This window comes from Pogona vitticeps, chromosome 3, assembly GCF_051106095.1.
Source record: "Pogona vitticeps strain Pit_001003342236 chromosome 3, PviZW2.1, whole genome shotgun sequence".
Taxonomy (NCBI): domain Eukaryota; kingdom Metazoa; phylum Chordata; class Lepidosauria; order Squamata; family Agamidae; genus Pogona; species Pogona vitticeps.
This window is the reverse complement of record NC_135785.1, coordinates 65,661,495-65,676,999: the sequence shown is the minus strand read 5'-3', so window position 1 is coordinate 65,676,999 and position 15,505 is coordinate 65,661,495. Positions and strand designations below refer to the sequence as shown.

The 15,505-nt window shown below is 39.9% G+C and overlaps 1 protein-coding gene across 2 annotated transcripts in view; it reads left to right on the top strand.

Annotated features, from left to right (window-relative positions):
- HSPA12A (heat shock protein family A (Hsp70) member 12A) overlaps positions 1–15,505 on the top strand; it is a 71,259-nt gene that overhangs the window by 30,597 nt on the left and 25,157 nt on the right. For both annotated transcript variants that reach the window (XM_072995500.2, XM_072995499.2), the window contains exon 6: positions 2,038–2,154. In XM_072995500.2, the coding sequence (XP_072851601.1) occupies positions 2,038–2,154 (117 nt within the window). The remainder of the gene's footprint in view (positions 1–2,037; positions 2,155–15,505) is intronic.

The window sequence follows — 15,505 nt, the reverse complement described above, 5'->3', positions numbered from 1 at the left end:
CCACCCCCTAAATGACAGTCATTCCCTATCTCTGCAATAAGTTTGATGATGCCCTTTGAAGCATTGAGCAAGGATGTCTTCTTCTGAGTTATCCCTATCATGTTTGAGGCCCTTATATACTGCTGTTCTTTATGTAGCCCTTTAAAAGAGATTACTGTATAATGCTTCTGGTGGAGCATATGGCCTTAGTTGCTTTGGTGACACTGCATAAACCATGTGTCTAAGCATTGACCAGTGCTATGTATAGGTATAATGTCTTGCGACTGCTTTATCTAAAAATAATAAGCAGGGTTTCATAAACCAACAAGAAGTTTAGTAGTGAAAACACACACACACACACACACACACACAAGGAATAAAAAGGTTCAGCTGGCAGGTATAAGGTAAACTTTAAGAACAAAGTCCAAGCTGTCAGATTCTTTAACATACACCCATAATCCTTTACTTCTTTACAATTTAAACCCTTTTAGCTCATACATCCCTCCTGCATACAAAACAGAACCTCTCCAACCAGGAACCATACCAATCAGCTCATAGCTCCACTCCATTCATGAACATTCTTATAAAATATATAAAGTGTAGTGGAGTGTGGTATTTGTTAGTAAGAAAGCAAGTATACTGTACTTTGATCAATGCTTGGAAGAGTTCATTTAGGGCATTTAGAACATCCTACCACCTTGACTACAAAAACACTGCCAGTCTTCACCATTGTCTCCACAAATAAAATTGGGCCTCCACTACTCAGTTTGCTGTTGTTCATGCAGTTGCCATTACATCTTTTTTAATATATTGGCTGTAATACTTTATGGTTCTCGTGGAGGCCAAGAGGTAGAACAGAGTGCCTCCTTCTTTTCTGGAATGGAATGAAAACCACTGTCCAGTTTTAGTGGGTTGCTATATCAGTGGTAGCAGTAAGTAGGAAAAGGTAGAATATGATTCTAGTAACATAAACATGGTAAGTTCAGCTAGATAGCCTTTATCTTTGTGTCCATTGTGCAATTTCATATGGTGTCACTCACATACCTTCTCTACCCGTACAGTATGTGCCACCCCCTAAATGACAGTCATTCCCTATCTCTGCAATAAGTTTGATGATGCCCTTTGAAGCATTGAGCAAGGATGTCTTCTTCTGAGTTATCCCTATCATGTTTGAGGCCCTTATATACTGCTGTTCTTTATGTAGCCCTTTAAAAGAGATTACTGTATAATGCTTCTGGTGGAGCATATGGCCTTAGTTGCTTTGGTGACACTGCATAAACCATGTGTCTAAGCATTGACCAGTGCTATGTATAGGTATAATGTCTTGCGACTGCTTTATCTAAAAATAATAAGCAGGGTTTCATAAACCAACAAGAAGTTTAGTAGTGAAAACACACACACACACACACACACACACAAGGAATAAAAAGGTTCAGCTGGCAGGTATAAGGTAAACTTTAAGAACAAAGTCCAAGCTGTCAGATTCTTTAACATACACCCATAATCCTTTACTTCTTTACAATTTAAACCCTTTTAGCTCATACATCCCTCCTGCATACAAAACAGAACCTCTCCAACCAGGAACCATACCAATCAGCTCATAGCTCCACTCCATTCATGAACATTCTTATAAAATATATAAAGTGTAGTGGAGTGTGGTATTTGTTAGTAAGAAAGCAAGTATACTGTACTTTGATCAATGCTTGGAAGAGTTCATTTAGGGCATTTAGAACATCCTACCACCTTGACTACAAAAACACACATAAAATACCCCCCCTTTCCCCCCTAGATTTTGGACTTTTTATTAGAGAAGAACCTGCCCTTCCTGATTGCACATTTTTCTATGGGCCTCCTTCAGAAGGTGTAACTAAAACAACAGCTTTGACATTCTAGGTATTCTTAATATGTTGGTATTTTAAGCTGCCTGATGTAGACACAACATCGCAAAACACGGAAAGCGCTTATTATTTTCACAGAAGCTGCTAGAAAGCATCACTTTTGGAAAACAACTGGTATCAATTTAGCCTCTCACCGCAACTTTGCTTCCATTTATTCTAGGAGCTGACTGATCAAGGAGGTGAAGGGTTTGACAACTCTGAAATACGATGGGTCATCACCGTGCCAGCTATCTGGAAGCAGCCTGCAAAGCAATTTATGAGACATGCTGCATACAAAGTAAGATTATTAATGTGCATTACCTGGGGCAAAATAAAGGGGGTGGCTTTAAACACAGCATATATTTTAAATCAGAAAAAATGCTGCGATCAAACACTATCATGCTGGCATCCTTTGGTATTAAGAATATTGCAGTTGTTTAAAAATGACTTGAGAATAAAGTGCCTACGCAGGTAGAAATGTGCAGAGCACTTAGTCCATTGAAACATGAATGGAAGATATCGAAATAGGCAAGCTCATTTGAAAATTGAAGCAGAGAAGAATATATGATTTTCTGAAGGGGCTAGTCTCTTGTAACAAGAACAGCAAAGAGTAATCAAACTTGAAGATAAACAAAATGTATTTGGCATAAGCATTAGTGAGTTAAAACCATAAGTCTTTAAGGTGACACCTTTCAAAAACAAATTTTCAAAGGCTCTCTACTGTGAAGGAATCGGGCACATATGCGCTTGAATTTTGGCATTCTAAGAATTAAAGGTTGTTTCTGAGCCACATCAAGAGTCTAGAAGTGTTTCCAAACAAAGTTTTTTTCATTCAATTTCCTTGCCTTATTCATAGAATTTGGGATGACATACATGACATGGTCTTCCTGCTGAAAACTTCCCTGTGAAAGCATTCTAGGCCACCATTTACCCTGTTCAGGAAGCAACATGAATCTCAATCTCCTGGGCATATGCAGTGTCCCTGCTTTGATTCTGGGTCATGTGCAACGAGACAAAGTTGTAGCAATGTGGAACTGAAGTTGGGGCTCTTTAATTAGTGGCAATTTGCCACTGACATCATTTTACCTAATTAAATTATGCAAGAGGGTTTGGGCCTATGTGTCATTGGCAGGACATCTCAGTTTAGGAACAAGGTGGCTTATCATGGTCAGACTCACTCGAGATAGAGCCTGCTTAGTTTGCAAGCTTTGCTAAGTCGTCCAATTGAAAGTTCTATCCTTTTAAAAATGGAAGTCTATTGCATCACGTTAGTAGATGTCAGCCTAATCCCAGTCTTTCTTCTCTGCTTACGCACAGCTCCCATTCTTGTTGAGAGAGAGGAACGCTATGTGATAGTAGCATTCAACATGGTGAAATAGAAAGAGCCTCACTGCCATGTTTTAACTGAAGTGGAGAACTGACTAGATTAAATTAGCACAAGGGCCTCCATCTCTACACAAGTAGGTCAAATTATGAAACTAGGAAACATAATTTTGTCGTCAACCCAAAGTTTCTTTCACACATTACTTGTGTAATGGTGCAGAACGTTTGGAAAGGGGCTATATCTCTTCTAAGGATCTAGCACAGTAAACGTATGAGGAGGCAGCCATGTGCAGCCATTTCCTGGGTTTTGAAACCATGGTCAAAGCCTGGGTTCCATGATCTGCAGAAGCCTATGTGTGTATGGAGGCTTATGCATACAGGCAGGGGCAACAGTCCAGGGAATAAAATTGGGGCTGGGAGGGAAGCAGTAGTGGCAGTCTCCAAGCTATTCCTCCTAGATTCTCCACTGATTTCCCTTGATTGGAGGACATTACTATGTATACTACATAACCGTCCTGGACCCAGAAGTCTATACAATCAGCTTCTGGACTGGAGAAGGAGCACCATCTTGTCCACCACAGGCAGCAAAATGTCTTGGGCCATCTCTACAGGTAGGCTTCCTCAAATGTCCGTGTTAATATGAGATGGAAACAGGGCAAGGATGTTTGGTGTAGGCAAAGTGGACCTAGAGCCACAACCTCTTTGTACATACCGTACTTTGTTTCTTCATGGGAGAAAAACAGTCCTGTTTCTCTACCGTGATATAATGACCCACTCTTATTCCAATGGGAGGGATGGATGTGCAGAATTTGGCATTCCTGATAGACACTGAGAGGCACTGAAAATAACATGGGGCAAGAAGAAATTCTGATGAGGTCTCACTGACAGAGGAGCCCACGTGCATTAATTTTGGATTCATGAACCTAGAGTAAGCACCATGCAGTTTCCAAACTTTTCTGCAGAAAGATAAGGTTTATAAAGCATTGGGGTTTTTTTAAAAAAGAAGAGGAAGAAAAGAAAACAGCCATAACTATCAATGGATTCTGTATCAGAGAGTTGCTCCTATGTTGTACAGAATCTTTAGAACTATGCAGATTCCTAGAATACTTCCTTTCACATACACTGGCAAAAGAAAAATGATGCAGAGTGTATTGTTGTGGGGATGGGGCAAACTGAATATTTCAAAAGGCAGTTCCTGTAGTGGTGGTGTTCTGGGGGAGGGGGGGTAGTCTGGAAGGATCTTCCATTCACATTTGCAATTAGTAATCCTGATTTAACAGGATTCATGATCAAATGGAAGCTTCCAGCTTGCATTCAGATGAACACAAGTAGAAGCCTCCTGTAGTATTTTCTTTTCCTCACATAGGGAGAAGGAGGATTAAGGGGCAAGGGTGCTGTGGGTAAATTTTGTAATTGTGATTGTGTCCCTTCCCCAGAGACACATTTCACCTTCTCATGGCCAAGGTGAAAGCCTGCATGGGGACTGCATGGCTTCTTAAAGATTCCTATGAAGGTTTCCATCGATAAAGCTGATCTTCATGACTTTGTGCTGCCAGAATCCCCCTGAGACCAGCCCTGTTACCTGAGGGATTCTGGGACATGTAGTAAAAAAGGATCCCCCCCCAAGTTCTATCATCAAGCGTACAATATCAATAAGAATTCCATTCTGTATGAATCATGGCTTTTCACAGCTCTGTCTGAAACATTCATAGTAGAAGCTACACAGTAGATAAAGTGCAACACTCGCCCAATGTTTATGCCTTTGTTTTAATGAAAAGCAGGCATGAGGGCCTACATGTTTAAATGTAAGGAAAAGGAGAGGGGAGCCAGGGTTCGCTTGATTCTTTTTCTGTGGCCACTTCTTTCTTGGTCACACAACCCTTCCCAAACTGCATTTCCACTTATGGGAAGGGATATTGATATGTATGTGTGTCTTTTTTTTCACGGTTAGAAAACCAGGCAGTGGGCAAGCTCTTCCCTGACTTTAACTGGTCATCTCCCACAACTGTTCTTCATTTAAAAGACAGATCATCCTGAGAATTCCATGCCTACCTTGTGGTGTTTAGTTTGGCTGTGGTTAAACATTAAACAGGGTTATCTACAAACCTACCTGTAGAGTCACAAACCGACATGTGTGATAGCCTCATCACTTGGATTGTGATCTTTATCAGGCAACTAATTTCCCATACTGCCATTGTGAATTAGTGATGGTCACCAGTATAGTACTAGCACAGTGTAGTTTGTGGGTGTCTAAGCATTAAAACAACACTTTCTGTGGCATGGAAAAGACAAAGCAGATGTGTAGTTTTAGATATTAGCCCAAAAAATGTGCTTGTTTTTTTGTTTTGTGATATTTTTTTTTAGAAATTAATTCCTGAAAATACAGTGAGTCACTGTGATCCACGCAACCCACCTTTGATGTCCGGTGTTTCCCATTATTTTCTATGATGGGGATATTCGGTTCATGCAATTGTGACATATCTGTGGAGTATTTTCTTTTATAGAAGTGAATCTGTATCTTAGGCAGTTTCTGCTCATTCTAGATCCATACTTCATGTAGTCTTATTACCTCACCTGGTTTCTGTTTCAATATATAGACCAATGATAAGAGTGTTGTGGGGAAAGAAGAAAGTGATTTTCACTTTGTATTTTCAAGAACACATATCAATTTTTCCCCATCCAATCACTATCTCCCTCAATATTTAGTAAGTCTGACATAATTTGGTGATTTATTTTTGAGCCCAGTATTGTTTCACTTAAGTGATTTATGAAGACTATTGTAGATTTGTTTGTCTCTCTGCCATTTTTCAATGTATGTTATCTCTTCCCACCCACCCCAGAATGTCATGTAGTTGTTTGTAGCTAGCAAGAATTACACAACCCACTGGCAGTGATTATGCATTGCATGTTATTTCAAATGTTTGTATCTTCTAACTTTTTGTTTAAAGCCATCATAATCCCTCTGACTCTGTTGTACTTGTCTCTAATGTTGAGCAACATTTTTCTCAACAGTCTGTATTGTGGGATTGCTAATGCTAATACCAGGAGCAAATCACTTAAAGGTTCTCATGGAAGGACACGGTTGTAGGTAAAGCTGAAACATTAGAGACTCGTGTGTTATCTTTGTCTGTTGTTGCTTGCCTGCTGTTTGTGTGCATGTGTGCCTGTGGAATGGAAACTTATATTTTAAAGAGATAAGTAGACTGAGGATCTCTCAGCATTCCCCATTTGTGGCACAATAGAGTGTTAGTGAATAATGTCTGCATCTGTGGTGGTGATAGTTCTTGGTGTTGTTGTTATGATTATGACTATGATCACTACTATTACTATTATTAGTTTGACTACGGGTGTGTGTTTATTGACCAGACTATTAAGTACTGAGTTAAAATAGAGCTTTTAATTAAGAATTCCCATCAAAAATCACAATGAAGTGATAATATAAAAGCACCAGTAATTGAGTTGTAAAATGTTTAGATAGTGTATTATTGTAAACTGTTTTCTATACCTTTTTTGAGCAAAATGTCAAGTCAAAAGATGGGAGAAAAAGAGGATTTTGGAGAAGTTACAGTTGTAGAATTCTCCAGCCAGCATGGCCGATCTGGGGAAAATATCTCAGGAACTGTGGGAAAAATAAAATAAATTCAGATATTGGGTGGACAGCACTGAAAAGAGGCAGAAGATGCTATGGACTAGAAAATGGCATTGTAGAAGTATCTGTTCAAAAAAAAAAAAACACACACACACACACACAAAAAAAAACAGAGAGTCTAAAATACAGACTTTAAGTGAAATTGAACATATGTCAGAAGCAACATATCTGACATGTCTCATTTCAGGTGTTCAACACGGGGTTAATCTGAGTGAATGAGAAGAAGGAGCAGGTTGGGCCCTTCCCCTTCCAATTCTCTTCAAATTGAGAGTGATAGTCTGAAGTCAAATCCATCTTCTATATGGACAGCTTTTCCAAGTAATCAGCCCTATTTTTTCAGAGTTCTAGATTATGTAGAAAGTACATACAACAGGTAGTGGAGCCTCTCTTATTTAGATTACAATTCTCCACACAAATTATCAAGAATGCGTGAACTGTGTTTATATCAAATACAGTGATAGATGTAGACTCTACTGTAAATACAATCTGTCCAAATATAGGAAAAATAATTCCTATACAACCCAGAATGTACAAAAATTGAAATATTTTTGGCAGCAGCAAAAGAACTAGAACTGAAACAGAAAGAGAATGCTTTATGCCTAAACATTTGCCATGGCTAGTGCAAATTATGCTTCTTAATCTGAGGAAGATTTTTTACCTAGTGGTAATATTATGGTATTTTGTTTCCAGAGACTCTGTTTATGGGCTCAGGATTAGTAGCATATCAAAATCCCATTCAAGTAATTTTACCACCAGTATCTCTCATTGTACTTTTCTTTCACAGATATTTTCCAAAGTGCTAATTCTATACAGTGGTGCCTCGCTTAACGATTGCCTCAGTTAACGAGGAAAGTGCTGTACGATTAGGTTTTTGCGATCGCTTTTGCGGTCGCAAAACAATGGTTTAAATGTTTTTTTTCTGCTTTGTGATGATCGGTTCCCTGCTTCGGGAACCGATTTTCGCTTTACAATGATCAGCAAACAGCTAATCGTCGGGTTTCAAAATGGCCGCCGGCTGAAGAAAATGGCCCCCCGCTGTTTTTAAGAAGGCTTTTTCACTTAACAGGCACCAGAAAATAGCCACCCTATGGAGGATCTTCGCTGGACGAGCAGGTATTCAGCCCATTGGAACTCAGTGAACAGTTTTCAATGCGTTTCAATGGGGTTTTTTATTTTGTTTGACAACGTTTTCGCTCTACAGCGATTTCACTGGAACGAATTAACGTCGTCAAGCGAGGCACCACTGTACAGTTATCATCACCTATGTTTTCATGATTATGGGGGGGGTTGGTTTTCTGTTTCAATGCCCATAATTTCTTTTATCTCTTTGAAAATCACTGTCCATTCCTTGTGCCTCATTTCACCTGTCCATCACATATGTAAATATGTACCCTTCCCTTTCATCTCCAACATGAGGGCAATAATTCTTTATGTTTTCATAGTTACGTTTACTGACATCATATGACTGCTTGAAACATTGAAGGCAAAAGAATTCCCAACATGAAAAAGCATAGTAGGAGACTGGGGCAGGGGGAAGTTATATTCACTTGAGAAAATTTTAGCTAGTCTACATTTCCCAAGAGAAGACATTACATTTTTTGTATTTTATTTCGATTGCTTTCATTAATCTTTTCTCTGTGAAGAAGACCCTACTCAAACCACCCCAGGAATGATTTTAATAAAACATTGGACTGAGAAATTGGTTTGGGTTTGGTGATTTTGAAGTTGACTTTTCACTGTGATGGTTTTAAGTAAAGATTCAGGTTGTATGACAAATTTGTGCTAAAGTAATAGTTGGAAATTTCTGGCCTTTCCACTTTCTTGAACTGAAATTCAGGAGATGAATGTTTATTGTCAAAAAAAGAGAGGCTCTCAGTTAAATCTTATACACAGGTCATACCTATTGCATTCATTGGTGCTTACTTACCACTAAGATTACTGGGGACTTTTATTTTCTTGACAGGAAGGGATGTCTTGTGTTTGATTGAGCAGAGTAAATACATTTCATTATAAATTCTTGAACTGCAGCATGTGCCCAAGCTGGACTTTTTACCACATACTACTAGAAAATCTTGCAAAAGATTTAAGGTGTTGAAGAAATATTTACAGAACTGATGAAGGAAGGAGATTCATTTGCAGATGTAGTCAAAGCAAATCATTTATCTAATTAAAATATTCTACAGGCTCCAGAATACTAGCTGGCTTATCAGTTCTTGCATTGTATTTTGTGTGCTCTCACTGTCTAACATTCGTATTCAGAGCACAGATCCCCTGTTCACTGAACCAGGAATGAAAGGTATGTTGCATGGTGGTAGAAGACTACTTTTGTCAACTGATCCCAGAGATCTTGTACCAGAACTGCTCTGCTGATTAAGAACTACCAGCAAAAGAGCCAAAAAAGTGCCAGAGAAATTTGATGAAGGAGGAGCTGAGTTACTCCAAATTCAGACTACTTCTGGCTGAAGGACACTACCGTAGTGACGTAACAAAATTAGGCCAAGGCATGTATAATCCTGAATAATTTTGCACATTCCTAGGTTGGGAGGATTTTTGAATTTAGCACAATTTCAGTTGGCCTAATGTCACCTTACTTGATTTGTGGACATCTAGGTAAGTTAGAATTCCACTGTAATGCTATTGCTCTATCTAGCTAGGTTTTGTCTACCCTAACAGGCAGCAAAACATTAAGGTTTCAGGCAGGGAGCTTTCCTAATCCAACCTGGAGATGACAGATGCATGCAAAACAGATGTGCTATACCCCTTGCTTGCACACCTGGAAATTGTATTCAGAGTGCAGCCAGAAGGTGATAGTGCTCATTCTGTATTCTATATCAAATAAATAAATTTAAATAAGTAGCATGAAGTAAAATATCAGAGCTGTTGAGAATGTATAATCCTTGCTATTAATGAATTCCTCTCACTCCTAGCTAAACAAGGACTTTCTTTTATCTTTGAAGGAATGTCATGTCATGTTATTTTAATACACAGGTAGATTTTTTGACTTGCAGCTTCAGTCAGCCCTATGCACCATAAATGCTGGTGGGGAGCTATGGGACTTGTAGTCCATAAGATACATGGAGGGACACAGTTCCCAAGCCCTAATTTAATAAGTAGAATGTTCTGTAAGTGCTGTTGTCATTTCATTGACTATTTATATCTGGTTGTATGTAAGTTACTTTGGTTAGTGATAGTGGAAAAGTAGCTTAGAAATCTATCTAAACAAGGTTGCAGTCCTTTGCACACCCACTTATTAGGAAATACAATATAGATAAGACTGAATAGTTCATCACCTAGAAGTGAAGGCAGGTTGACAATCTCCAAGGTAGGCATGGTGTGATAACCTACAGCCCCAAGATCCCTCAAAGGGATTCCCAAAAGAGGGTGAGTGTGCATTCCTCCAAAACTGCATCCAACCTAATGCCCACACTCTGTCAATAAAGCTATGACAAAGACAACACAGAAACATACCAATGTAAGTAACAAACCATAACCATATAGGGAGGCAGGGCTGGGAAGATGGACCAAAAAAAACACAGGATATCTGCTTGCAAAGCAGGGTGGCTTTCAAGAGTGCCAGGAGACTGAAAGGAAAACTTCCATTCTCCAGTCTGCACATGAAAATCCCACCCACCTGCACCAAGACATCCAGTCACTGAAGGACTTAATTGGTGATGCTACTCTGAGGCTCCCATTGGTGGGAAAGTAGCTGTACCAGAATCTGGAACAGCAGGATAATGTGGGCCCCATCTCCCTCTCAGCTGCTGTGGCATAGTGGTTAGGGTTGTGGACTATAATTGCAGAAACAGATCCTCACTGAGCCACGTTGCCCCAGATGATTATCCTGTCTCTCATCCCCACTTACTCAAGCTCCTCCATAGGAGCAGTGCAGGATACAATCAAACAAACCATTCCTACAGACCATGGTCTGAGTCATGGAGGTAGTATTATACTGATGTTAAGTATAATGGCATAAACTGCAGCTGTGAATTTCCACATATTTATGAGTTGCTGCTTGCCTTCCTAGTTATGTACTAAGTTATGGGACTGGCACACAAATAGAAATGCAAACCATAACTTGTTAATTAGTGGCAGTTTGCTGCTGCATGTTATGCTATTACATCTATTGCTGGGTTATACAGTGAGAACAAGTGTACTGTTTTGAATAAAATGACAAACTAGGACTCCAGAGATGTAAGTTCAAATCCCAGCTAGGCAATGGAAAACCTGTTGGGTATGTGTGGCACTCCTTAAATATCTTCCATACCTTGAAAAACCTATCAGGGCTGCCATAAGTTAAATGGGACTTGAGAACACATAATGATAAATCTTCAACAAGATTCTGACCAATTGTGTGTAATAGTGAGCTTTATACAGCGGTGCCTCGACTTACGACCATAATCCGTTCCAGAAGATGGATGTAACTCAAAATGGTCGTAAGTTGAAGCACCATCTACCATAGGAATGCACTGAAATGCGATTAGTCCATTCTGGCCAAAGAAAAAAATCACCAAAAAAATCACTGCAAGACTCATTGGAAACTGATTAATCCCTTCTGGCTGAAGTGGGGGGGGGGAGAGAAAAGCAATCAAGCGTGCAAGACCCATTGGAAATGCACAGAAAACAAATGGGGCAGATCAGAAATGCACAGAGAACAAAGAGACCAGGTCAGAAATGCAAGAAAACAAAGGAAAAAACAAGGGAAGCATGCAAGACCCATCAGAAATGGGGGGACCCAAAAAGCAACCAATCCCCCAAGACCCATCGGAAATGGGGGGGAAGCCAAAAAACAACCTCCCCAAGACCCATCAGAAATGGGAGGAAAAACAAAAAAGCAACCAACCCCCCCCAAAGACTCATCGGAAATGGGAGGGGAGCCAAAAAACAAGCAAACCCCCAAGACCCATTGGAAATGGGGAAAAAACCCAAAAAGCACCCAGACCCCTCCAAGACCCATTCGAAATGGGGGGGGGGAACAAAATAAACAAATAAACCTCCAAAGACCCATTGGAAATGGGGAAAAAACATTCCAAAATGCAACCAGACTCCCCATCACAGCACAGAAACATAATCCTCCAGCCCAAAACCATGCTGCAAAAACACCCAGAGCAGTTTTAAAAAGCAGAAAACATCATCTTACCTTACCAGGCAGCACGAAGCCTCCCTGCAAACACACACACATGCTCGCTCAGAAGCAGAAAGCAAGGCAGTCCCAAGCCTCCTCCACAGTGCCCCACACTCTAACTGTTGGGGCACTGTGACAAAGAGTATGTCTATAAAATATTGTTGCCATCTTATGGGAGAGATTGCAATTATGTTTTCTAGTTTGCCAACTGTTCTTGTTTTTGTGCAGCTAACAGACCTTTTAGCCCAGTTCTGGCCCTAGCCCTCTTCTGACAGGTCTTTTTGGCAATTACACTGTTTTAAAGCTAAGGGATCTTTTAATATAGTGATGTGCTCCATTAAAAAAAGAGTTCTTAATTTCCTCTAAAGTTGTTTATTTTGATTCATCCAATTTCTGTTTTCAACTTGTATGTGCTCTGTTCATTTTACTGTTAGCCACCTTCAGTCCCATTTTGTGAGGAAAAGGCAGGGTATCAGTCTCATATAAATGCATCCTCATTTCCTTCACATTGTAGACCTGATTTAAAAAAACACTCTATATCACAGGCGTAACTAAAGCCATTTCCAGGCATCCTGTTGCCCAGTTTAAGTAAACTCAAGAATAGGAAGAATGTGAATTCATTACCCACCATCACACCTCTCTACACTGAGAAATCTCTGTTCCTGATCCTGTGGAGAGCTTCCATGTGTAGCAGAGGCTAATGACTGAGAGCATAAGGCTAATACTTGCCATCAGCACCACACACATTTATAGTACAATAACTATTTTTGGAAGGCCTGAATGAGGCCTATGTCTCACTGAATAGAAAAGATGCCCATGACATTTTTGTTCTTAAACATTTTGCTTTGCTGCTTGACTCCCTACACTGGGAGGACGTTGGCATAGAAATGACGTATAAACATCATCATCTCCATCTCCGTTCCTCTTATACTCTTCTTCCATTATCTGCCACTACTCCAGTAAAAATATTCTGGCCAAAATCCTGTTGCTGGCATACCGTAATGGTGTAACTATGGGCAGCAAACTGCTATAAGTTCCAGAGTCGCTGTAGACATTATCTGTTGCATATTGAGTTGTGCAACTCAATATTTAATCAATGACTACACACTGACTTTTTAACTTAAGGCAATTCACCGCCAAAAGCTATGCCATTTGAATCAGACCAGTAATAGGATTTTTACTTCTATATTCTGTGGCAAGTTAAATGTGAATTCTACAGCTAGAATTATGTCCACAATCCTCTTAGTTTCCATAATGGATATTCTGGTTTCTGTGTTTACCATATTTACAGCTACGGGTGTTCTTTTCAGAGGAAAAAGAAAAGAAAAGTTTCCATTCAGGATTCCCAGTAGTTCTCATAGGAAAGGTAATTACAGGATTTTGTGCTAGTGGAAACTTTTGATATTTGTAGTGGCCATATTAGGGTTGTTATCCCTTTGTTGCTAATTCCTACATTTGCAGTGGAAAGACTGAAAGATCTCTGGGAACAAAGGCAAGGGGTAATCAAAAACTGCAGGCTGTCCCTGCTGTAGTTTATTTCTGCTTGCAGAATATCAAAAGCAGGGGGAATTAAACCACATTAGCAGTATTAGGGGGAAGGGAGGGAAATCCACTTAATTGTCACTTGCTGAGGGAGACAGATTGTTGTCAGTGAATGGATTGGTGTTATTACTGCACATTTTTGTGGATGTGATTCTTCCAGTGATACTCTCACTTCTAAATTCTACTTTCTACATAAGCACTAATGTTTGTTATGAAAGTATAATGTGGTATAAGATTGCAATATTTTGAAGGGATAATTAATTGAGGAAGCTTAATTGATCAGGGTGTTAAAATGCATGGCACAAGAAATGCGTGCTAACAAATTTCAATTTACACCTACTAATTGCTACCGTTAGATTAGCACAAATATACCAAGTGCCAGACTAATGGAATACTTACTTCAGCACTACATTTGCATATGTGACATAGCTAACTGCTAATAGCTCAGGCACTTAAGGAAAGAAGGACATGCCCCTGGCTTCTCCTAAATACTTGGAAACATTTAGAGCTTTCTTGCATATTGCGACCTCTGATACTAAAAGGCTTATAGAAACCACATGAGCTACATTAGTGAAGTGCATAAAAGTTTTATTTTATTCAGTCTGTGCCCTTTCTGGAATAAAATGAAATGCCACAGACTTCCTCCATTGCGCCAATATATTTGTTTCTTTGTCTCTGTCGATGTCTGTGCGTCTGTTTATAGATGGGGAAAGCAAAGTGCAGGCAAGATATTGTTGGTTTGCTGGGGGGTTTCGGTCTAATGACACCTGGAGGGCCAGCATAGATTTTTAGAGGTTGTGGAAGCAACTGAAGCCACATCACTGTGGTGAAAAATACGACTTACCACTGAGAAGAATAATGTCTTTCTCCTTGTTAGAAAACAATTGTGAGGGTCTAATTCTACTACTATCATTACTAAAGTGTCCATGAGTCGGAATCAAACTGATGGCATGTAATAGAAGAGAAAGGGAAGTCATAGACAGCACAGTGGTATTAAACTGCTAAGAACTGGCTTCTCTTGAAAGGTTTTATTGAGGAAGAGTAGGCAGCTTTGCGGGCCTGAGGGCCTGGAGCCAGGCCCAGATATCCTCTAGGGGTTGAATAGATTGCCAGAAATGAGGGAATACAGAGGAAATATGTAAGTAACTGGAAGTAGACAGAAGTCTGCTAGCAGGTTTGAAACGTGTGCATTTCTGAGTGTTAGATATTGCCAGGGGACAGGGCTCTGTAACATATCTCAAATATGAGCAACATTCCTTTTTTGCTGGGTAAAACCATCTCTTTGGTGGTGGGAGTGGAGTCTGAAATGGGCCAGATATATCAAAAACATGTTTTGGGGCCACGTGTGGTGCTACTATTTGTCCATTTCTGTGTCAAGGTTTGCTCTTTTTTTGTCCAGGACATGTTCGCACAGTTTGTCTAAAGTCTTCAGTATGTTTCCTGCAACCTCTCTTAGCTGCTAAATGAGGACCACTGACACACATGTCAGAGCTAAGGAACTTAAATAGTGTGCCGTCAAGTTGATTGTAACTTATGGTGAACCTTGCCAGGGTTTCTGGGATATAAAGTACTCAGAAGCAATGCTCTAGGACTTGGCAGCTTGTCCAAAACTACATAGCCTGGCTTTTCTCCTGGGATGCACAGTAGGAAATCAAACTCACAACCCCAGGTCCAAAACACTGAGCTATCCAGATAGCTCAAAGGAACTTGGGGATATTTGAGGGAAAGGCATAAGGATCAAAGCTCAGAGAAAGGAACACTGAGGTTTATCCCAACAAATCTCCCTGTTTTTCCCTTGATAGTCCCTGTTAGTGGGAGCCATTGTGATGCAGTGGATAAGGCGACCAAGCAAGACTCAGAGGCTGAAATCCTGATGAGCAGTTACACTTGTGTAATTTGATGTTACACAAGTAGTGGCTTTAATCACGCAAAGGCAAAAGTGCTGTTCACAAAACTCTTCCACAACCACATTGTAGAGTTGGCTCAATGGGAACCACACAATCAGTTGCAAAA